At 42.5% G+C, this 25,759-nt stretch overlaps 1 protein-coding gene across 1 annotated transcript; it reads left to right on the forward strand.

Annotated features, from left to right (window-relative positions):
* Positions 1–120: 120 nt before the first annotated feature.
* clic4 (chloride intracellular channel 4) lies at positions 121–22,498 on the forward strand. Its single transcript, XM_074661131.1, has 6 exons — positions 121–544; positions 15,465–15,574; positions 17,584–17,709; positions 18,606–18,712; positions 19,717–19,898; positions 20,680–22,498. The coding sequence occupies exons 1-6, from the start codon at positions 476–478 to the stop codon at positions 20,842–20,844; spliced, it is 759 nt and encodes a 252-aa protein (XP_074517232.1). The 5' UTR covers positions 121–475; the 3' UTR covers positions 20,845–22,498.
* Positions 22,499–25,759: the final 3,261 nt, after the last annotated feature.

Here is a 25,759-nt window from a genome sequence, read left to right on the forward strand (position 1 = left end):
AATATAGTGTATTATGTGTGTGAAGACAGCTCTGATGCATCCTCCTCCTCATCCTCCTCCCAGCAGCAGACTGCCCTCCTCAGAGCCTCAGACACCTCCCACATTTGTGTGTGTGTGTGCGCCTCTCAGATGACATCACGGCTTTAAATATTCCCGTTGCTTATTCCCACCGTCCTCATCACCACCACCACTACTCCACCAGCAGAAAGAAAGAAAGAGACTCACGGTGTTCAACCAACGATGTGTCTGTAGCTTGTAGCTTTGGTTCAAGTTGAAACAACCGTATCTAGTCTAGCAGACACCGCTGCCCTCATTGTCCGCTGACCAGGTCCTCCTACTGGGGGAGAAAACGCGCCTACTGGGCTTCTTCAGTGCGGAGGTGGAGAAGAAGAGGTCCGAGCTAAGTCGGGCGTGGTAGCAAGAAGAAGAAAAAACTCATCTTTGTTAGCCCAAACTTCAGAAAGTAGCAGCCACCATGTCGCTGTCGGTACCGCAGAACGGAGTAAAGGCGGATAACGAGCCCGTTATCGAGCTGTTTGTGAAGGTAAGACCGAGAAGCACAAGTTGGAGCAACTTGGATAAAAAACCCACATCAGTGCTTTGTCATTTTGTTGAGCTAAAACCGTTTAAGATAGCTATATATGTTGTTGTTTCACTCACTGTTTTTTTTTTCTATACATTTGATAGACAAAAAGAAGAACTTGTGTCGCTTTAAGTTTAATTTGTTTAAGGTTTTTTATATCTATAACGCTGTTTTTCCACTGTGGCCATGTGGAGCCTGCAGTGTCACACAGGCTGCAGCAGGGCGGATGCAGCTTTTCCTCCTCCATGCTGAAGACTGGCCGCTAATTCGTTAACAAAAGCAGCCCAGTAGTAGTAGTGGACCATAACAGCCTTTTTCTACACTGTAACATGTGCTGGCTTGCTGCATTTTCATGCTAGTTATGATTAAAGCTTCCCAGAGTGATGGATATATATGTTGCATACATTATTTCTATGCATCCATCCATGGATATTATACTGGTGGGGTACACTCAAACCTGCCATTTGACTGTACACTGTAACATGTGCTGGCCTGCTGCAGTTGCATTTTAATGCTGGTTATGATTAAAGCTTCAAAGCAGAGTGATGGATATATATGTTACATACATTATTTCTATGCAGCCATCCATGGATATACTGGTGATGGGGTACATACACTCAAACCTGACATTTGACTGTTTAAGTTTGGTGTGTTGTTTGGTCACCTTGTCATCACTCAGTCTGCCATCAAAGATTCCTGTGAGAGAGATGCACAGTTTTCCAAGTTTACTTCACTGATTATGGCTATAAGGGGATGAAAGAAAACAGTGGGCTATTGCATCTGTATGTTGCAGGCAGGCGTGTGTCATTAATGGTGTCATTCTTGTTGTTATTTAATGTCATATAACTGTTACTATTTACATATGATGATGCATTAGGGAAGCTTGATGGACTTTATGATTTTTTTTTTATGATATCAGTACTGCCTAGCCCCAAGACTGTAAGCCTTGTTATCAGATTGCCTCAGCAGCAGTGATGGTGGTGAATACTGTTTTCCTTTTATTCAGCCTGCTGCTTTTGCAGGGCGGGAAAATGGCAGAGGAAAGAAAAAGGGGGAGCGTTGGGGCTGGGATAGGGGGGAGACGCAGTGGGAGGGAGTTATGGGGTCCTGACTGGGAGAGGATGTGTGAGTGGGGTGTCACTGACCAGAAGAGTGAACACTTAAAGCTTCAGTAAGGCAGAATATTTTTGGCATCATTAGACAAAAAATCCATAATTACCTTTCAGCGCATTTAATACAAGTGTTCTCAGAGAAAACTAGATTTCTGCACCTCCTCATGGCTCTGTTTTCAGGCTTAAAAAAATCTCCCGTGATGGGAGACTTTGGCCAATCACAGGTCTTTTCAGAGAGAGAGCGTTCCTATTGGCTGTTCATTCAACAGAGGCAGCTGTCAATCACTCGCAAACTCCGGTCAAACTAGGCAGCACTGATCAAATATGAATCAATATTCTGTTACTGTAATGTCTATTTCTCTCCTCAAATGTTTTCAGAAACATCTGGTAGTGTACTGTTTAGTTGTAAAATGAGAAAGTGTGCTCCGGCTAGAGGGCGGTGCTTGGTATTTCCTCAACTGATCTCAACATGGCTGCCGGGTCACAAACATTCTCATTTTAAAGCTAAACAGTACACTACAAGATGTTCCTGAAAACATTTTATGCGAGAAATATTCATTACAGTAACAGAATATTGATTCATATTTGATCAGCGCTGCCTAGTTTGACCGTTGGATCGGAGTTCGCGAGTGATTGGCAGCTGCTCAGAGACGGCAAGGCTCCAGCTCGGCTCTGATTGGTTGTTTTCCTCCAGTCTGTGAAACCTTGCAGATGCCATTAGGAGCACCGGAGGACACAGAGGCACATTTTCAGATTACATGTTTCATGCACTACTGTCAGGATATAGTGACCGTTTATTGAAAAATAACTTTTTGTAATCATTTGCTCCATTTCTACCCACTGCTGCTTTAATAGTAATGGTGATGGTGGATGCTTGCAGCCCTTGTGGTAAGCATAATAAAAAAGAGGATTATCTGCAAATCTACTTTTATTTAAATATAATCAAATCGTGCATTTGTAACCACGTGTACCTGCCCACTGTCTGGAGCTGGGATACTGTTAGCTGAGGCCTGTACAAGTTTTACTCTTTAGTTGCAGAGAGTAGCAGTTTTTCAGATTCAGTAGAAATACAAAAACACCTCTGTCCTACTTGTATTGTTCCTGTTTGACTCCTTAAAGAGAAGCCTTTGTTGTGAAGCATTGATGAGGCTGAGCGGCAGAACAAATGGAAACACACTGGCCCGCACCATTTCTCTTAACTACCTCTCACAGCTTACAGGAGAGGTTACATCATCTCCAGGCCTGGAAGGTTTACACATTGTGGCCAACTCTTCCCTCTCAGTCCCTCCCTCTCCTTGGACTGTGCAGCCCCGTTTGTGCACAGAACTTTCTTCCATTCCTCGATGTGTTTGTGTGTGAGATAGCCTTTCGTCTCTATCGACCCTTGCGCGCCGCTGTGTTAACGTGCCAGCGTCTGACACGTCCACATCTATTATTGAGGCCGTTGTTCTTACTGTGCTGCGTTAAACACAGTCATGGGAGACAATGGCAGGCATGCAGGTTGCCATAGGCACACTGCTGTGAGCTGGGCCTCTGGGAAACAGCTGATAACAAAACTGTGTGTGCTCTCCACACACACAGCAGTGTCAGATCTGTCAGGGCGCCGCCACATATCAAAGCAGACTAATTACGCTTCCAGAGCATGAGTTGGCCACTGTGTCTGTAAACACTGTTTACCCATTAAAAGGAGCTGTCTGTCCCAGTTTAGATGATCTTGCAGCTTTTCTACCTGTAGTGTTTATAGCTACAGTTGTCACATTGCTATGGCAACACTTAACATTGTGCTCATCTCTGAGGGCGTGGATGTGAAGTTTGTCATTGTCAGTTTATATTGCTCTCGGTTGCAAATGAGCATGATATAATGACTCTGTAATAGGGAGGAATCGACCCTTGAACTCATCACAGTGCGGCAGATTAGATATTGTTTTGCACACACAAGTGGTGTAGCTGGTGTGCTGTGGAGGGTGACTCGCCAGCATCCAGCCATGACTGTTTCACTTGGCACGTTGTCTTCCACGCATCACATGGCTGAAGTGGTATTAATATGAAACCAGAGATCTGATGTATTTATGTGCTGTGATAGTTGGGAAGTGTATTCTGACATGAAGCCGAAAGGGATGAAAGGGCACAGCTGCATATAGTTATGTAGTATTTGAAATCTTTCCTCTTCTAAGCCGAGGTCCATCCTGCCGTCTCTATTGATTACAGCACTACCTGATTGAATCAGGGACTTTCTTGAAAGCTGCTCTGACATCACTTAGGTGGTTGTCTCGTGTTACTCCTACAGGATGGGGACCAACCCATTTGTGCCTGCAACTGAAACTTTTAATTTCCTTTTTGGAAGTGTTCTCTGGGTTTGCCTTCAGCACAAATGTGAAGACATTTTCAAAATCGTACAAACCGTTGGGCTGAAAGTGAGTTTTTCTTATCATACTATATCCAGTCTAACCCTAACCTACATGGGACTACTGTTTTTGCAACAGACTCTATTATATTTGAGGAAAAAAAGTAGTCCCATGTGCCTAAAGACTTCCATTTACCTTGGAAATCGGAGCTGGGAATGACGCCACACCGAGTTTACCGCATTCTAGTACAACAAGTTGGAAATCTTGATGGGGTTTGTTGGGTTTGCTCCAGCCAGGTTAAACATTTTTTATACATTATTATACAAAATGCAATTTAAAAACCTTTTTAAGCCCTATTCCAATAGTCAGTTGATAACAATGCATTACTCCGGTATTTTGTGCATAAAAAACACTGTAGCAACATGTCCACAGATAGAAGTTACACAGTACTGTGTGTACGACTGATTTAATGAGACACAAATAACATATAAGTGCTATAAAGAGTATGTTACAACAGCTAATTCTTGGATTTTGAAGCCGGGGTTGGTGTGTTTCGTCCGACTTTCTTCAGAGGGCATTCCAGTTGAAACTTCCGAATGGGAACACGGAAATTCCGACTTTCCAGTTCAAATGGAACGCAGCAATAGTATGATAAGAAAATGCCTGTATCTCAGGAACTACAAGGAGCGCAATCAAGTATTTTTGGTTATCTATGAACACATGCAAGTTGAATATCAAAGATATGCAGATGTGCAGTTTTTCAAAAATCCAGACTTTGACTATTAATAAAAGTAATTTTTCATGTGATCTAAAAACGTCAAAGTTGTACTATTAGATACTGGCCCCCAAAGTACATCCGCACCAAATTTCAAGACTTTTGACCAATCAGAACAAATGTTGTGGTATTTTTCCTTATCATACTAAATATGGTCTTTGGGCGCAAATCATCATTAAATCATAACAAGTTTGGTTATGTTTTCATTCAGTTTATCACAGTTTTGGAGTCCTTCTCCACCAGCATATGACCTGACTGTACGACGGTGAACAGCATATAGATGAGTCCAGAGAAACAGACAGGCTCTGCTTGTGTATGCGTCTCTTGCCTGCCAAGTATGCCAAGATCACACTGCCGGTTACAAAACCTTCTGCTGCCTCCAGACTTCTACGCTTCTTGCCAGCAGTAACAACAACCGAGCCAGTAAACATGTTGGAGAAGTGCTTTTTAAGTCTGGATGGCATAAGAGCCCGTCTGTGTTTGTGTGTACGTCCTTCAGGACAATTCCATGGGAACCGTGGAGACGGAAGGCCTGCGACATGCCGGCGCAAGGTCCCTACAAAGCAGCACTTCTGTAGATGCTCAGCATGCATCACAATGCCCACTCAGATTTAAGTCTCTCTTCATTCGAAATGAGAAAATATGTTCCGGTTCATGTGTCACAACCTGAACTCCTTAGTCGACAGTAGATTCTGTTCTTGTAGGTTTATTCTAAAGGCCTTGGGAAGAGCTGTGCTATCAGTTGCAACATGTGACAATCCGACTTATGCCTTGTGATGTTCCTGTTTTATGGAAACACAATGACCCTTTTCTTGCTAGTTACGGTGCTCTGGTGGTATTGGAGGCAATTGAGTACTGCTTTTTTTGCATAGGAAAATCAATAGAGCAGTTTATTTTTCCCAAGCATATAAGCAACAATGCTGCAGTCAGCATCACGAGTTAGGGGACAAAGATTAATGGCTTGTTACTGTTGTAGAGTGCTGTGCTGTTGTTTTTTCTGCACTGTGAATTTTGCTTTTGCAGCACCTGGACCAATGCTTCTTCATTGTAGCTGTCTGGTTGACTGACTCCGAACACTGGCCCAATCGATCTGGCTGTGTGTTACTATTTACACCAATTTGAAGAGGAGCTTTCAGATCAATCTTTGCATCTTTATGGGGCGGCAAGTCCACTCCATGTTCTTGTCGGTATAGGCTGGGTTGTTCCCGGTTGTGTCTGATTAAAAAATGTGCTGTATAAAATCATGTTGTGCCAAAATATCCTGAGGGAAAGCTCAGTTCGCCCTGGAGGAGGAAGAGCTTGTTTCATTTGTGCTGCCCAACCAGGAAGTCAATGGCTAATGAGGCATTTCTCCTATGAGCTCAAGGACAGGAAGTGAGACCACCCTAGAACAACATGGATCCGAGACTCTGAAGATTTGATCCCAACAGAGAGTCATGGGTTGGTGTGCTTTACTTGTTGACTAATAGGGCTGTACAGGTTACCGCTGCAATTATTATAACCTACCAGATCAGGATTCAAAGGAAAAACGAGCCCCTGACTGACTGTACCTCTCTGTTACATCATCCTCTCACTGTCAGAAGAGGTGTGTGACCCCTTAAATGGTGGGAGAATCTGCTCTGCTCGTGTAACACATGTAACTCAATCAGTCTCAACATGATCCAGTCTGCTTGTGTTTCACATGCTGCGTTCTTCATAGCAGAGCCTACTGAAGTGTATGTAACCTAAAGTGTAGGTCCTGAACGTGGCGGATAGGATGACAGGGGGGACGGCATTCCTTCAAGTTGCCCAGTGGAGAGTCCCTCCGAAATATCCATCCAGGCTTTCTTTGTATTTGAGACCCTGGCAGAAAAAGACTAAAGGCCTTTACACACTGGGGGGCGATTAATTCGCGCGTCAATATATTTTTTTGAACTGTTGTTTTTGTCATGAATACTTTCACACAACGTGAATATTACGCAGAGAAAAAGTGACGATTTTTTTCCAGAACGAGGTTGATTTTTCGGAGCTTTCGGATCACAAATGTAGACATCAACCAATCACTTTGTGCGGAACGGACAACGCCGAGGCTCCGTAGTCCGAACCAAGATGGCAAACTTATTTAATTACTCCTTTCAACCTCGACAAAGGCAGCGCATACCAGATCCACTCCTTTCGTTCTTACCGTTCACAATAAAAGCCCTAGACATATACACTGCGTAACTGTTTACCAGAGGCAAATTCACTCAGAGCATTTTGCTAAAAGGAAACTAAAATAGCTCACAGTAGTTAGGATCCCGGTTTTGACCTTTGCCTGAGCAAATCTATTCCAACCTTTTATTGAAAAAGTGTTGCAACTATTGCAAATTTTCTGCCTGTATAATACGTTTTGATGCGAATTATTGACAGGCGAGTAGTTCTCATTTTTTAGTTGTTTATTCGTCACGCCCCTGGTTTGTAAAGGCCTTAATGCAGCACTTCCCTTGTTAATGTTAACATCCCAATCACGACTGCCCACTAAGGACTAAAATTGATTGTTTAAAATTTCAACTACACCAGAAATCCCAATTCCATGTGGTAATATGATATATAAATGGACTCATGCAAACCAAAAAGGCTTGTGCGTGAGCTATTCCTCAATTGTTTTGCATGTTTGATGTTTATGATATGAAAAGCCCGACATCGTGTCCCGGACTGAGTTGAAAGGAAACTCAATTGCAGGTCCGAGTGGACACAACCGGCGAGTGGCCAGAGAGAGAGAGACTCACTGTCTGCTCAGAATTACTGATGAGGCCACCAGTGTTTGTGTGGCCACCACAGTGCAGGCTTTTGCTGCCATGCATATCTGGCATGTGTGCGGTAACAGCCTGCTGGCATTGTGTCGGTGCCAAAGGGTGGTTCACAGCTGTCTAGACGAGACATGTGTCCTGGAGGAATTGTTGCAGGATTAATTTTTTGATTGACACGTGGAGGCTAGTTTTCCATGTTACTTCCTATAATAATGTGAGGAGAAATGGGGAGAATGAAGATTAAAAGTGTGAGTTTTGTGTATGCGGGTGTGAATACATGAGTCTGCCTTAGTCATCAGACTGGGGTTTCTGAGTGTGTAAGTGAGTGGAGAGTTGGAGCCAACCTCCGTATGCAGCCCGGTGTTTGTGTTAGACACTTGAAACAACAGTCAGAGCGAGAGGTGATTGTAGGTTCACGCTGATCTCCTACGTGGCTTGTCTGTTTGTTTTTTCCATCATATTGGATCTGTGTTACTCATCACCAAACGCCCGTCCTGTGCTTCTAGAAACCTGAACTGGCTATTTGTCTTATCTCTTCTACACTGAGGTAATAGTTATAACATCATTGACTCGGCTTACATCATTGCCCTAGCACGATAATGCAGTAAGCCTCTTTTAGACTTCTCCAACTTTCCACAGAGAGCGGTGGTTCTTAAACAGCGCTCCTGTGCTCCAGCACAGTAGGCCTGTGTCTGACTGGAAGTCTCGAGGTTTCCACTGAATGATGTCAGCCTGAGTCAGAGCCACACCAAGGATGTGATGGCGTTTCCCTATTCCAGCAGGATCTGACTCCTCCGTACATTCATCTCTCTGAGCACATAGTCTCAGGAGGACTCACCCAGGCCAGCCCCAGTCATTCAGACATGGGGACAAACTTCAATACCTTTTTGGGATGGTCAAAATCTGCCCATAGGACTGAGTATTGTAAACTGTTGAGTACCAAAAGGTGGCATAAGATGCTTGGTTGAATTTGTACTCTACTTTACTGATAACTTTTATTTTGTTTGGGGAAATGTTCTTGAAAGGCTGCTTGTGTTTGGACAATTAATGTTTGAGAAATTTGGCTTATTTTGTGATATTAGGGTATTGCAGAAAAACATAACTCAAAGTAAAGATGTCAAGAAACAAAAGTTGTCAGTCTATTAATTACACGTTTTGGCCTCTAAAGTTCTCAGATTGTCTTATTTGAGTCCATTTCTGAGGCCCAAAGAAGTAAAACTACTATATTTCACAAAAAAAGGCAGGTTGGAACAAGAATTCAGCAGAATATTGTCTTCTTTTGTATTCCAGTAAGCATCTCATGAACACCTCAGATTTATTCTGTGTAACCTACTGAAATGGTTCTTGACCTCCAGGTTGGGAGTCACTGACATAAGATGGCAAATCCTCACAATTGAGAAGCTGCAACTAGCAGAGTATGGATGGCATTGAAGAACGAGTAATTGAATAGTTAATATATCAGCAACTTGAATCTAAAAGTATTGTTAGTGGCCTTTTGCTTAGACAGTCTGTAATTCATGCTGACGACCTTGGTTCTTCTGTCTTGGCAAGTATCTACCCTGCTGACACGCCCTTGAGCAAAGCATCAAATCATTCCAGGTGTAGGGCTGCTGTAGTGTGGCTGGTGTTGTCAGTCTAGAGCAAAGATACTGGTATATGAAACTAGAAAACCTAAGGAATCAGTTGGTACCAACCATGTCGTATAGCTTGTCGGGAAGAATGCTAAATATAGTTACGCTAAATTCTTTGCGAGGAAAAACTGTTATGGCCAGGGGTCCCTTGACCTCTGACCTCAAGATATTTGAATGAAAACCCTGAGATGAAGAGGGAAAACTGTATCTTATTTGACAAACTGCATGATTTGCAGTTCAAAAAAGGTAATAAATCGCAATATACAGTATCTTATCACAATAACATCATATCGTGATAATATCGTACTGTGGGGTCTCTGGTGATTCCAAACCCTACTTTGGAGTAGGACTTATGATTAAAAAGTATAGGGGTAACAAGTCTGGTTGAGTTCAGCAAAGTCCTAAGACCACCTAGGGCTGAGTAACCCTGTCTAATACTGTACATCCAGCTTTGGGTTCAACTGCTCCGTCAAGTCCCAGTCCCAAACCCAGCCCAGACTGTATACTCGTCCAGCAAACAGGGAGAGGCGTTGCCATGACGTTACCATGGCTGCCCACTCTCAAACGGACATTCCTGCTGTGTGTCAGAGCAGGAGGAGGAAAGCTGCAGCGCTTGTTATATCGTCAGTTCCTTATTCGGTCAAAGTGTGGCTTGAACTCGCTGAGCAGCCCACCCAATTTAGAACATGAAGTGTGTTGGGGAGGGTAGGGCACCGCAGCCATGTTGCTAAAATTAGGCTGTGAGCAGAGGCTGGGACGAGGAGCGTGCCCAAGCAGCCTGAACAGGATCCATTGTCCCAGAACGCTGACTACTGTAAAGTCATCTCACATCATCTAGAACAGGGAAACTTCTGTCTTAAAGAAATATATAGAAGACACTTAGAAGAAATATCTGTAAAGAATTGAGAAAGTGTGAGAGTAATAGAGGTCTAGTTGAACGGTTCTTACATTTTATGCCTGCTCATAAACTTTTATAGGATTGGACTCGTGAAGAGGACACCTTTTGTTCCTGTTAAAAGTGCACATACCTTCAAGTAAAGTCCTAGCATCCTCCTCATTACTCCTGAGATGTGTCAAGTTGGTCATAAGGGAAGTGATAAAACAAAAGCAAAAGTGTTTTAATGACGCCCCTCGCCGACTTGAGGTCTCATTGTTCTGCCGCGAGGCCACGCTGTCCTGGACACAGACTCCTAGATAACATCCGACTTGAGCTCGAATCACACCCTCCGCTGGGCAGCTGTGTGTGTTTTTGGCATTAAATAAACAAGCATCTGTTGACTCGCGGTGCCTCCATTGAGCCTAAATAAAGCTTGAGAGTCTGTTAGCAGGAGTCAGCTGCTTCTGTGCCACAGACGTTGTTATAGCTCGGAAATCTCAGTGAAAGATGGTGTAACCGTCTGCAAGATGTGAGTCACTTTTTACACGAAATAGCAGGCTACACACTGGGCACCGCTGCTGCTAAATGTTCCTGTGAATGCCGTTTGTATTTGGAATCGCTGCTTTACTTCTTGGAAAAACTTTTTCCTTATAAGGGCCCGCTCGAAATAATTTCTTGCCTTGCTTGTGTGTTTTATTGGGGTGTTTTTTTCTTTTTTCTCCCCTCCTCCCCCCCCCTGCTAACTGGTGATGACGTACCTAAAACTCTACAAACAAAAAGCGCTTTGTGTTGTTGCTGTATAGGAGGTTCTCCAGAAGCCCTTTTCTGAATGTCACACTATAATAGCGTCACTCTGGAAAGTGTTAGTGGGGTTGAGAAAAACCTTCATACTTGTTTTAGGGCCATAGGCTTCAAAATCTTGTTTTAATTTTCATCATCTAAGGTGCTACTTGGAAATGTTATTCAGCTCAATTATTGCTGAAGACCACCTGCCTTGAGTCCCTATATTGAAATGTAGTACAGCCGTTCCTCAACAGCACACACACAGCCAAAATGCAGCTCCGCCAGCATCATCACTTAAACTAAACAAAGCACCCTCTTCGGCAGGAGTAACAGGACATTTCTGGAATAGTTTCTCCCTCCTCTCCAAATGTGCAACCTCCCCCCCTCCCTCTGACTCCACAGAGGGGCCCAGAATAAGGGGAAAGACGAGGAGGAGGAGGAGGAGGAAGAAACAAACAGCACACAGCCTCTGAAGCTTGCTATCTTTTCTCTTCCTCCCACTTAAAGCTGGAGTAGGCAGATTGGAGCAAATATGCCTAATTAAAATGTATTTTTATACAACACTATATCCTGACAGAAGTGCATGAGACAGGTCATTTGAAAACAATCATGTGCCTCTGTGTCCTCCGGTGCTCCTGATGGCATCTGCAAGATTTCACAGACCGGAGGAAAACAACCAATCAGAGCCGAGCTGGATTCTGCCGTCTATGAGCAGCTGTCAATCACTCACAAACTCCAATCATACTGTCAAAATAGGCAGCCCCGATCAAATATGAATCAATATTCTGTTACTGTAATGCCCATCTCTCACGTAAGAGTTTTTCAGAAACACGTTTTAATGTACTGTTTAGCTGTAAAATGAGACCTGGCCGCCATGTTGAGATCAGTTGAGGAAATACCAAGCACCGCCCACCAGCCAGAGCACACTTTTTCATTTTGCAGCTAAACAGTACACTTCAAAATGTTTCTGAAAACATTTGAGGCGAGAAATAGTCATGACAGTAACAGAATATTGATTCATATTTGATCAGCGCTGCCTAGTTTGACCGTTTCACCGGAGTTTGCGAGTGATTGACAGCTGCCTCCGTTGAATGAACAGCCAATAGGAACGCTCTCTCTCTGAAATGACCTATAATTGGCAAATTTTATTAGATTTTTTAAAGTCTGAAAACAGAGCAATGAGGAGGTGCAGAAGTCTAGTTATCTCTCAGAACACTTGAATTACAATATACTGAAAGTCTATTATGGATTTTTTGCCCAATGATGCCAAAAATGTTCTGCCTACTGCCGCTTTAGAGCATCTATTACCACTTGTTCTCCGTGTTAATGATACCTAGTTTCCTCCCTATTTACTGCAATATCTCTGTCTAGCTGTCTGCTGCAGATCCCTTCTGTCAGTGTCTGGCAGAAAGCTGCAGTCTGCTCTGCTGCAGACTCCAGAGGGTAGCAGCTCTGCCGTGGCTCTGAGGACAGACTGAGAGAGAAAAGAAAATTGTGAAATGTCTTTCTCAGCTGCTGTGGCCTTCTTCCTGGCCCACTTGAGACACAGAACTTGAGCTTTAAAAGCAGCTCATTATGTTGAAGTACAGTAGACATCTTTTGATTTACAAATGTGTCTTGTAGTTTTGAGTTTCTGTCCTTACAGAAAGGGAGCTCACCTGTGAATTGGTAATCCCCCCTTCACACTGTGTGTGCGCTCTGCTTTCCTTGTCATATGTGTCTGTCGATTGCCATGGGAACAGTTGCTGCGCTGCATTGCCACCCCTTGATCCAGAACTGAATGGTTCTCTGTAGGTGTAGCGCTGTGGGGGAAAAATGGAGTAATCATCCCCATTGATGTCTTTTTCTGATCCGCTAAGGATCAGAGTCTAGTCTAGCGATGGCCATGAACCACGATACCCCCCAAACACTCCATGGCCGAAGCTTTATTTTAGAATTGAATCGCGTAAGGTGCAACCGGGGACTTTCATTTGCTGAACAAAGGCAGTGATCTAATCCAAGCTTTTCACATATTGAATTCAGAGGGGAGGGGGAGAGAGGACAGCCTCAGTAAAATGGGAGCCAGCAGGCAGATCAAACAGAGCCATCCCACTGGGCGTCACACGGAGGACAACAGCAGCCAGCTTGTCCGCACCAGCAAGGAGCTGTTGGACGGACTGAAACACTCCAGAACAAAGTCCACTATTGAAGACGCTGCAGAACCTGATATTAAAGAAATATTCTGCGGGTTAAAACTGATTTGAATCTTATTTTTTATTCAGTGCTTTGTGCAAATCTGCGTGAAAACACAGTTGATTTGTGTATGTCTTTTGCATTACACATGTAGTCACACGTCGCACATGCAGGACAGATGCAGAAGTGAATGAGGAGTGACTGACTGACTGACACTAGAGGCAGACAAAAAAGAGATTCAGTCGTTTCGCAGAGGTTTCAGCGACAGTAATACGCTGAATGAAGAGGTGCATTCCAGAGCGCCGATACTTGAGTGACCTCCATGTTTGTCCTTGTGAATAGATGAATAAGGTGTATTCTTTCTTGGCTCGCCTTGCCTGGACAATGGCATACCTCAACAGGCTTCGTATGCACAGTCACGTAGCGCTGCACCAAGTCTGTGATAAAGGTTGTGGTATGTCTGGTGGTGTATTTAAGAAGTCAAATGAAGATTACATTTTTTTTAGGGCTGTCAATCAATTAAAATGTTTCATCATGATTAATCGCATGATTGTCCATAGTTAATCGGGATTAATCACACATTTATCTGTTCAAAATGTACCTTTTTAAAGGAGATTTGTGAAGTATTTAATACTCTTATCAATATGGGAGTGGGCAAATATGCTTGTTTTATTCAAATGTATGTATATATTTATGATTGGAAATCAATTAACAACACAAAACAATGACAAATATTGTACAGAAACCCTCACAGGTACTGCATTTAGCATAAAAAAATGTGCTCAAATCATAACAGGTCAAACTCCAGCCCAACAGGCAACAACAGCTGTCAGTGTGCTGACTTGACTATGACTTGCCCCAAACTGCATGAGATTATCATAAAGTGGGCGTGTCTGTAAAGGGGAGACTCGTAGGTACCCATAGAACCCATTTTCATTCACACATCTTGAGGTCAGAGATCAAGGGACCCCTTTGAAAATGGCCATGACCGTTTTTCCTTTGCCAAAATTTAGCACAAGTTTGGAGCGTTATTTAGCCTCCTTAGCGTACAGTATGACATGGTTGGTACCAATGGATTCCTTAGGTTTTTTTGTTTCATATGGTACCAGCATCTTCAATCGAGCTTTAAAACTGAGCCCGCTACAACCTCCGAAATCGCAAGATGCGTTAAAGAAATTAGTGGCATTTAAACAATTGCATTAACTTGTTATTATAACGTTTATTTTGACAGGCCTACATTTTTTCCGTCAATACACCATGAATGAAAAGGAGCAAATGAGGACAATATCTGATTTCGGTTTCATAATGATTTCTCCGGGGTTTTTTTAACTAAAAATGAAATGGGTTTTCCTGGAGCAGACATTGCTGTGCGCCCGTCAGCAGCATAGCATATCTCATTAAGATACTGTGCAAAGTTCAGTTAATTAAACGCAATGCTTATTCTGCCTTCTGATGTAACGTGAGTCCAAACCATATTGTCCTCTGCTACACTCTCCTCACTCCATACATGGCTGTGAAGTGAGGGATAATTCATAGAGTTGGAGAAAGAAATTGGAGAGCGCGTGACAAAGAAATGGATGGTTGTTGGGAAGACTGGAGATATCTCTGACAGTTTGCAGCACCCTCCCATAGTCTGCTTACTGCTGTGTGTGTGTGTGATAGTGAGACAGAAATCACTGCTCTTGTTTATTTTCTCATCCTCCACGGAGTGATCAGACTGTTCTGTCAGTACTTCCAGCTTTAAAAAAAAAAAACTTGTGTTGTGTTTTGATCTCTTCTGTCCTGTTTCCGGTCTGGTGCTAACCGACGAGCGCTTGTCATTAATTTGGAGGACACGCGCCGCTTCCATTGATGCCAATCCCAGCGCTGCTGCTCAGTGTTGTGTTTGTGCAGTCTAGCAAAAGAGGAAACAAGAGGCGGTCCTCAGTATTAATCACTCCAGAAGTTTCCTCTTACTCTTGGACAGTAGTTGTGCACATTAACGGAGGGGGGGAAGTGTGCTGAAGTATTTAAGACAAGGGGGTCGACTCGCTCCACTCTTTCCCTCCCTACTTAAAGTGTTTTTCGAGGGCAGCCTGTAATGTGCGTGAAAGAGTCATTGTCTGAAATGGGCCCTCTCTGGGTGAGTGCAGTAAAATGCCCCGGGTCATAAAGGTTGTGCAACAGAGATGGGATCTCTATCAAGATTGTTGTTTTGGGCCTCAAGTACAAAACGTGTTACAGATGTTTTTAAGATCTTTCTCTGCTATCTAGTGTTTTATGCTCACGATAATTAAATCTGGGATGTTTCCTCCCCTGCTTAATGTTCTCCTTGAGATAAAAACTGGTGCTATCCTTTGTGTACTCAGTCTTCAGGAATGGTACCTGCAACATATTGCTGATAGTTAATCTACTCTGCTATCTGTGTGTTTATTTAAGGCGGGAAGTGATGGAGAGAGTATCGGGAACTGCCCCTTCTCCCAGAGGCTCTTCATGATCCTGTGGCTTAAAGGAGTCGTCTTCAACGTCACCACGGTGGACCTCAAGAGGTGAGTCCTACTCCCATCCTCCTCCTCTTTCCTCTTCTTCCTTATCTTCCTCCTCTGCAGCTTGTCCTCCTTACATTGGCTGAGGATAAAAAGTCTCCTACAGCTTTTCTGGGCGTTTCCACAAAGGCCTTGGCGGCTCCGTAACGCTTTGATCCAGCCCCACCTCTGACACGCTCGCTGCTTCCCCACTGCTTATTTGGTTTTCCCATGACCCTTTTTCTCAGGCCGTAGAAAATCGGGAGGAAAATAAACACGCAGACTCCGGAGAGGCTATTTAAGGTTCTCAAAGTTCCGCTCACTTCCTGTCTACATTTTGGTGGGCAACATGTTATTTTTCACCACAGCAGCATCAAAAAAACGGTAATCCCCTGCAATTCCGACTGCAAGTGAACGCACTTTTCCCATGTGGATTCCAGTACCAGAAGCTCTTTACCAAAAACCCACTATGTTTCTCTGTGTGTGTGTGTGATTCATCTAAATGCTCCCCTAAATGTTTTTCCACGTGCTAAACCAGGACAGGCAAGTGCCAGATTATTTTCAGTCATGGTCAGATGGTTTATACGGTCTTTCTTCGTTATGTGCGTTTGACTCAGAGATTCAAGATTCCTGACGTGGTTCATCCATGTGGCAGCTGGTTCCTCCTCTGGGACATGGAGACCACTTGCTTGCTGACAAAACAACAGAGATGTACTTGATAAATACTGGGCCTCTTTTGTACAACTAAAAGAAGGAAAGCACTGTCCATTTGACTAGTCATATCGTTTTTCCACATATTGCTTGCACAACCAATATGAGTGCATAGCTTTGGGTATATATTTGCATATGTTTTCCCTAGCAGAAAGGGCAAGTAGCATAAAACAGAGCTTCCTGTAAAAGGCAACGTAGGATGTCCGCCTACTTAGCAGTGTCTGTTACCCTTCGGTACTGAAACAACCCTTTGTTCAGCTGCAGTCAGTACTTGGTGTTTTTATTTTTTATTTCTTTCCAGAGGAACATGTGATCCAGGCTTTGCATTTTTTTCCATGCTATATAGTGTCTGTAACCTTGAGTAAACATAAAGCGCCCATGTGTTGTAAAAGAAGGCATGTGTTTGCCATATTTATGGCTCTTTTATTGTGGTATTTAAATAGAGGAACACTGCACGTTGTAGGACGTGAATGTCACATGTTGCGGCCATAATGTTTTATCCTCACCTGAGTTTACGTCTTATCAAGGCAACCATGTTAATATTTGTTTCTTAGTTACCCACTCCTCTCTGATATCTTTGGGTATGGGTGCCACTTCCCCTCCGCATGCCAGAGAGTTGAAGTCATTTCCCGTTTTTTTTTTTGTGCCCTCAGATGGCTTTTCCTAAAACTCAGCCACCATTATTGGGATCATTGTCATACCAAAGACCTGGGACCATTTAAGAGTCTCTATATGATCCATGTTGTTGCTAGTTGCATTAGGTCAAAGGGGATTCACACTTTCAGCCGGCTAACACCAATCTGTTAGGCTCTAACAGACACTGCTGTGTGTTATGTTATGTCTTTTATGCTGGAGGGATTTAAGCATCTGGTGTCTGTGGATTTCACAAGGCAGTTGTGTTTCACACAGCTCATTCAACACATGCTAATTTTTTTTGTTTATGTGTGCGTCAGTGTCATCTGCCTGCCAGAGACATCTGGTACAAAATGTGCTGGTTTGAAGGCCGCAGAGAGAAAGGGACACGTAAACACACTCGTGGAGATAGATGAACAATCACCGTTACTGCGCTGAGCGGCTATAGTTGGAGATGGAGGAGGGCTGGATGGCTCTAAACAATGTGGTTTTCACCCTCAATTGCTTGAACTTGCGTGAACTGTATAAAGTTTAAAATATGTTATTGTATTCAATGTGTTTAACAAGGGAACAGCAGACCAGTTATTTTGTTGTTAGATCCACATGAATTATAAAAAAACGTTTTAATTGGTTGCATGGCTTTGTTCCGTTTGCTTCTATCAACTAAATTTGCTCCACTTCTCTTCCAGGAAACCCGCAGACCTCCAGAACCTGGCCCCGGGCACACACCCGCCCTTCGTCACCTTCAACGGCGAGGTCAAAACTGACGTCAACAAGATCGAGGAGTTCCTTGAGGATGTCCTCAGCCCACCCAAGTGAGTGCTTTCTCATCCCTGTGGCCACGCTTTGACGCAATTAAAGGGGACCTATTATGCTTTTGTGCTTTTTCCCTTTCCATTAGTGTGTTATGTAGTGTTTTTGTGCATGTAAATGCCTGCAAAGTTACAAATCCCAAAGTCCACGCCAAAGGGAGTTACTCTCCCCCACAGAAACACTGCTCCTGAACTGCCTGAAACGCCTCGCTTGAGGTCTTGCCTTTTCTTCCGTAACGTGGTGATTGAATAATACCTGCCTAGCGGCGAGTTTGGCACGCCCTCAAACAAAGCTAGTTCGAGCGAAGGCCAAAGAGTTTGGTTTCGGTTGAACAATCACAACAGTGGGCCAGCTGACCAATCAGAGTAGACTGGGCTTTGCACACTGTTGCTCTGTTGGCATGTAATTAACAGTAGAGGCCTTATATGGATTTAAACTGAGACAAATGTTTTACTGGAGGTTTGCAATATTCTATATTTTTCTTATTGCCAGCAAAATAACTAAGCCCATTTGTTCCTCCTGGAGACATAAATCTTCAAAAATGGGTCACAAATATATACTTTTTTTTTTTTTTTTTAAGTTGAATAATCAGCCTTAAACAACTGGACAGCTGTTGCACTGTAGCTTTTAAGAAAAAATACTCAAACAGAAGTAAATAGAGCTTTTGATGAGAACTATTTTCAGTGGCGAAACAATACACATTTTGTGGCTCACAATAAACGGCAGTGCCCATGTTCATGGTCATTTTTGGACCACAGTAGAGGAACAGTGGCACAGAGAAATAGGATACACAAGGGTTTGGCTATACAGAAAATAATTAGGATTACAGAATAATACCAGAATTATCTTTTAACCCCCTCATACATACATAGGTGTATTTACTTGTATATGTGTGCAGGTACATCAAGCTTGGTGCAAGACACCCCGAGTCAAACACAACTGGTATGGACATCTTCGCCAAGTTTTCAGCATTCATTAAGAACTCCAAACCAGATGGAAATGAGGGTAAGTTACCTCTATCTGTATTTGACACACACACTTGATTCGGTGCATTGGCTTAAGAGCAGAGATCCAGAAACCTTCACATTGTGTAGGGAGAGCTCTCTGGTTGCTAGGCGACATTTGTAGCCCTGCCCTGATTGGTTGTTTACAGCCTCAGTCAGGAACACAGAGCTTTTGTTCCTCTTGTCCTCGTGCTCCCCGTCTCACCTGGTGGAGCTCTCTGGAAAACCACAGAACAGCCATCACGAGCTGACTAGCGCTCACAATCTCATCCCTCCCGCTGTTGATTCATGCTCCCCGCTGTCACAGAGGGGTCATATTATCACAAACTTAACAGATAAGATTATGGTGAAAAAATGTAGTCTATTGTCTCATAGATTCTGTTGCATCCTGGGTGAAACAATTTTGTGGAATTGTTCCACTTGAAGGATGTTTATGGTATTCACAAAATACCAAGATTTAGTATCATGTTTTAGTTGGCTGCTCTCCACCCTGGGAAAATATTGAACCACGGTGAGCTGGATGTGAAAGCCGAGGCTGTGTCAACAGAGTTTGAGGCTCAATGTCATGTTTCAATGATAAGTACTCTCCAAAGCTAACAGTTCAAGTCTACTGTTGAACTACAGGATCGAACATTCATGTCATATTTTCAAACAATAGAAATTGTTAATGATCTATAGATGGATATTAGGTGAGGACAACACCAGTACAATCAAATGCAATCCATTGAAACTTGTGGTGGGTACAGCAGCACAATGCTAGTGTCATAGATCGGAGGTGTCCATTACGTGCCTGTTTCCTGCATTTATAATGTACACTGTGTGCATCCACACAAGGGCTTGTCTCCTGATGAAATGCTGCCCCCATGTGGTTGCGGATGGGTGTAGCAGCTGCAGTAGGAGGCCTCAGGAAAAGCCATGATAATTTAACACTGTTAAATTAATATTTGCTCACACTGAATATCTAATTAAACCCGTTTTTATAATATCCCTTGTGTCTCCTTGCAGCCCTGGAGCGCGGCCTTCTGAAGACACTGCAGAAGCTGGACGAGTATCTTCGCTCACCGCTGCCCGACGAGATCGACCACAACAGCATCGAGGACGTCAAGGTCTCCGAACGCAAATTCTTGGACGGCGATGAAATGACCCTGGCCGACTGTAACCTGCTGCCCAAGCTGCATATAGTCAAGGTGAGCAAGGCAGTAATTTAAACATCACTCATCGAGTTAATTGTGACATTTTGGTGTAACACGACACACCTATGGAACATCACCGCAGGTGTTGGCACTTAATTTCACTTAATTTACCTAATTAAACTTTCTCTCAGGACTGTGTAGGAGAGCACAGACTGTACTGTAACAGTCGGTGTTCATTTTGGCAGCTATTTTAGATTTAGTCTTACTCTTTAGACAAAAATGCTTATTAGTTTTAATCACATTTTTGTCATTTTATCCTTCATAGCTTTAGTCCAGTTTAAGTTGATAACAAGTCATTACATTTTAGTCAACTTTTAGTCATTACTTTTAATAAATTAAAAAAATAGCTGACAAAATTAAGAGAGAAAACATGTTGACCTAAAAATTATTATAAAATGTTATTGAACATTTCAGTCAATCCAGTCTAGACAAAACCAATGATTTCACGTGAGATTTTATCTTATCATTATCTGAAGTTAAAGTAAAGTTATAAAGTTTCAGCTTTACAACAGCGGTGCCTTGTGGGCAATTTAATAGCAATTTAATTATTAATTACTAAAAAAATGACTAAAAAACTGTTCCATTAATGGTTAAGGTGCCACACTTTTTAAATTCCTCCAACTAAATATATAACTTTAATTTCTTGACCGATGATTTTGGCATCACGACTGCATCACAGTGCTTCACAGAGACTAAACCCATCTATTTGCTGGAGTTTATAAAAGAGCTGGTCGCTCAGTTGGTGACATTTCTAACCTCTGATACCTTCCTCCAGGTGGTGGCCAAGAAGTACCGAGGCTTCGACATCCCCAAAGAGATGACCGCCATCTGGAAGTACCTGAACAACGCCTACACGCGCGAAGAGTTCACCAACACCTGCCCCAGCGACAAAGAGATCGAGATCGCCTACGGAGACGTAGCCAAGAGGCTGGTCAAATGAGCTCTTCTGTCCTGACCTCCATCCCACACCCCCTAACCTCTCTCTCTCTCTCTCTCTCTCTCTCTCTCTCTCTCTCTCTCTCTCTCTCTCTCTCTCTCTCTCTACATGCCCCTCCCGCTCCCCAGCACCTGGACTGATGTGCTCATTCACGAGAAAGAAAAAACTCTGGACTTCTTTTCCTTCTCTCCTCATCTAGAGCAATGCATGAACCCTTCTCCATCATTTATTTTTCCCCCACCAGATTTTTACAAAGACCTCATTTTAGTTGATTTAGCAAAAAAGGTCACCGTCGTTCCACCTTTCCATCATTAATTGTTTTTCATTTGCCGATGAATGTTGCGAGATGGCGAGGCGACGGAGAAGCAGCCGGAAGCGTGCATCAGTGCTTATCGATGTCGGGAGCCTCGTCAAACACGCTCCCTGATAAGTGACCTTCGAGCTGACCTTCTCTCTGCGTTGCAGGGGGAAAGGTCACGAGCTGTTGTTCATTTTTCTGTTGTCTGTTTAATATTGATATAGCTCTTTTGTAGGATTGCTTTAAAATGAACACCGAGAAGCAGTTTTCTTTTCTGTCTTTTGGCTTGTTGAGAGGCATTGTAAACAGTGTTGAAGCTTCAGTGTTTTTTGGCTCAAAGTAGAAGCTAATCCTAACCAGAGGGGTTGACATATCAAGTGAGAGGTGCTTTTATTTTAATGTTGAGCTGCTTAAAATAAATCAAAATAATTGTAACTGCAGGTAAAGCCACCTGGTATCCATGCTCTGATTTCCTCATTGTAGCTCAGCTCAGTAGAAGTGTAGGGTGTTTTCCTGTCCCCCGCTGCAGAAGTAACAACTCAGGACGAATCAAACCTGAAATATTCAACCGTATGTAGCGTACAGATGTAGATGTCTAGAGCGGCCTTTTTGTTAATCACCACAGCTAAGCTCGCTGACTCTTTCTTCTCTTGCGAAGCATGAAGGAAAGTCTCTGGTCGTGCTGACCGTAGCGGTAGTTTTTGATTACACGTGGCAGACCAAAAAAGGGGCACATTATACTGGTCTCACTGTGGATAGGATGACTAAACGAAAAGAAAAGAAACCACACACTCTCACTGTTTCCTTCTCCATAGCGTACACAATGAAGGACACAAAGATATTTATGACGAATCGAGGAAAGTAGCAATGAAACGAATACCTTTCTCTTCAGTATGTAGATTGATCTCTATGGTAGTGAATGTATGTTATGATACAGTAGCTCCAAAAGTGCTTTAGTGTGGAGGACTAAGCAAAAACCTTGTTTTTGTTTTTTATCCCGTTTGCCATGTTTTTCAGACATTTGTTATGAAACAAATTTGATAAAAAAAAAAAAAAAGGAATTGTAAATATTTGTTTTGATTGCTCAGAATTCATTGTGTAAATTTTATACATTTCATCTGAATTTTGAGGGAAAATGGGCTAATTTCTTGCCTGCTTGGATTTTAATTCTAGATAAACCATCTCCTCTTTGCCTTACTTGTTTTTCTCTCTGCGGATGTTTTTGCAGAACGGTTTTTCAGAGATCGTTTCATTACAACATGAGTGTGATGTTGTACAAAGAAAATATCCGAGCTATGTCATGGCTTTTTTTTTTTTAACAATATTTACTGAATTGAAATAAACTTATTGGCACTCTGACTTTTGTTTTTGTATAAACTTAAAGTGTTTTGACAGTCTTGTCGTTTACTATAAGTGACTTCACTTTGGCCCTCAGTTCTATTTACTGCTTCCATGTTTTTCAATTACTATTCATAGCCTATACCAATATCCTTTATCGATCGCAGTAAGATCCCCCTCAAATTTAAAGAATGTTGAAAGACCTAACATCCAAGATTTTAAAGGGACAGTGTGTAGGCTTTGATGACATCTCATGGGGTGGTTGCAGATTGCAACCAACTGAGTACCCCTCTGCTCACTCCTCCCTTTCCAAGACTGAGGTAACATCTTTACCATAATAACACAAATTTTTTTAGGAGCAACAGAAGTCTGACGGCGGCTGTCAGTACCACGTTACTGTAATTTCACGAGCGTGTCAGAGAACTACAGTGGTCTCTGTGTAATGTAAAAAAAAATGCAAAAGGCTCTTGCTCGTTCTGTGCTACTGTAGAAACATGGCGGACTCCGTGAAGAGGACCTGCTCCCTATGTATATATGAAGGGCTCATTCTAAGCTAACGAAAACGATTCCTAATTTGAGGTGATTATACACGAATGAAAACATTTCAATGAAAATATTCCATTTCTGCTAATAGATTCCCCGAAATGTTACACACTGTTCCTTTAATGCGTGTACAAGTGACAACGAGGCTACTTCGAACTAAGTCATCATGTACAGGTGCAGCTCAAAAAATTAGAATATCGTGAAAAAGTTAAATATTCTTCGTCGGTTATTTAAGAAAGTGAAAATTTGATATATTCTAGACTCATTACACGAAAACTAAAATGTTTCAAGCATTTTTTTCATTTTCATTTTGATATTTACAGCCTAGAGCTCTAAAAAGAAAGAAAAAGGTATCTCAAAATATTAGAATATTTCATTTAGAGTTTGAGTAAATTACTATTCATACAGTATAAATACCGTGTATCTCTCGGTCTAGTTCAGTACACACAACCACAATCATGGGGAAGGCTGCTGACCTGACAGTTGTCCAGAAGACGATCATCAACACCCTCCACAAGGAGGGTCAGTCACAGAAGGTCATCGGTCATGGCTGTTCGCCGAGTGCTGTATCGAAGCACTATCAAAATTCATGGAAAGTTGACTGGAAGGGAAAAGTATGGTAGGAAAAGGTGCACAAGCAACAGGGATGACCGCAGCCTTGAGAAGATTGTCAAGCAAAGCAAATTCAAGAACTTGGGAGAGCTTCACAAGGAGTGGACTGAGGCTGGAGTCAGTGGATCAAGAGCCAGCACTCAGAGACGTCTTCAGGAGACGGGCTACAGCTGTCGCATTCCTCATATCAAGCCACTGCTGAACCAGAGACAACGTCAGAAGCATCTTACCTGGGCTAAGGAGAAGAAGAACTGGACCATTGCTCAGTGGTCCAAAGTCCTCTTTTCAGATTAAAGTAAATTTTGCATTTCATTTGGAAATCAAGGTCCCAGAGTCTGGAGGAAGAGTGGAGGGGTACAGAATCCAAGTTGCTTGAAGTCCAGTGTGAAGTTTCCACAGTCGGTGATGATTTGGAGTGCCATGTCATCTGCTGGTGTTGGTCCACTGTGTTTTATCAAGTCCAAAGTCAACGCAGCCGTCTACCAGGACATCTTAGAGCACTTCATGCTTCCATCTGCTGAAAAAACTTCATGGAGATGCCGATTTCCTATTCCAGCAGGACTTAGCACTTGCCCACAGTGCCAAAACTACTACCAACTGGTTTGCTGACCATGATGTTACTGTGCTTGATTGGCCAGCCAACTCGCCTGACCTGAACCCCATAGAGAATCTACGGGGTATTGTCAAGGGGAAGATGAAAAACATCCAACCCAACAATACAGATGAGCTGAAGACCGCTATCAAAGCAACCTGGGCTTCAATAACGCCTCAGCAGCGCCACAGGTTGATCGCCGCATTGATGCAGTAATTTGAACATTTATTCACTCAATACCAAGTATTGAGTGTATAAATGCACATACTTTACAGAAGTTGGACCTTTCTTTATTGTAAATCCTTTTTTTGGTTGATCTTATGAAGTATTCTAATGTTATGAGATACCATTTTCTTTCTTTTTTGAGCTGTAGGCTGTAATTATCAAAATTAAAATGCAAAAATGCTTGAAACATTTTAGTTTATGTGTAATGAGTCTAGAATATATACAATTTTCACTTTCTTAAATAACTGATGAAGAATATTGAACTTTTTCACAATATTCTAATTTTTTGAGCTGCACATGTATGTTGTCTCTCTCACTCTAGCGGCTCATAAACACCCTTTTTCTAGAGTCTTTAAGTTCTTTGAAGGTTCTTTCTTGAACTTGGAAACAACAGTTTGACAAAAATATTCTCAATATTGGGTACAACTTGTTTCCAAAGCTTTTAACTGCATCTTGTTGTCATGGCGATGACAAAGGGCCAACTACATCACCTGAGGAAGACCACGAGAGTAAGTTGGACCGTTGAGAAGTATTATCAAAATTCTTTACAGTTAGTTTAAAGGCTCTCATTTTAGGATTGACATTGATGCCACATTCAACTGATCTGGACCCTGAAACATTCATTTTATTATTTACACCTGTGGTTTTCTTCTGTAACATGTCAAAATCTCTTCAGTTGAGAAAAAGCCTATTGCGCCGGTCCATCTTTCCTAAAGCATCAGTGTAATTGGTGTAAAATGCACTGGAGTGACATAAAAGTTACATTGTTGCAAATCAGGTATGTACCAGTATTATCTGAATTTATAATGTTGTAAAAAAAAAAAAAAATGAGGATGTGTGTCAGTTCTACAGGAGAAAATCCATATTTGGGCCATTTTTACCTGCAGTGTAAATGCCGCCCAGGGGCTCGGAGACTTTGAGGAAAGAATAAACTTCACTATTATTTCACTCTTTAAAGGTAAAATCAATTGAAAAATGAATGTTTCTGGGAAGCTTTGCATTCTTGTATTATTTCAGCCCTATTAAAAACATCTCATTGGGTTTCATGCTTTACACTTTATTGTTAATCTCTCAGGTCACTGATAAAGAAATACAGAAACGTTTGGGAACCCCTTGGCAAAAGCATGCTTGTTTACAGCGCTCTCTCTCTCTCTCTCTCTCTCTCTCTCTCTCTCTCTCTCTCTCTCTCTCTCTCTCTCTCTCTCTCTCTCTCTCTCTCTCTCTCTCTCTCTCTCTCTCTCTCTCTCTCCAAGGAATGTCTCATGTGGGTGTCCACCCACTGTGGGCTCCACCTCCCCCTGAAGACACCC

The sequence above is a fragment of the Sebastes fasciatus genome, chromosome 15 (assembly GCF_043250625.1).
Source record: "Sebastes fasciatus isolate fSebFas1 chromosome 15, fSebFas1.pri, whole genome shotgun sequence".
Classification (NCBI taxonomy): domain Eukaryota; kingdom Metazoa; phylum Chordata; class Actinopteri; order Perciformes; family Sebastidae; genus Sebastes; species Sebastes fasciatus.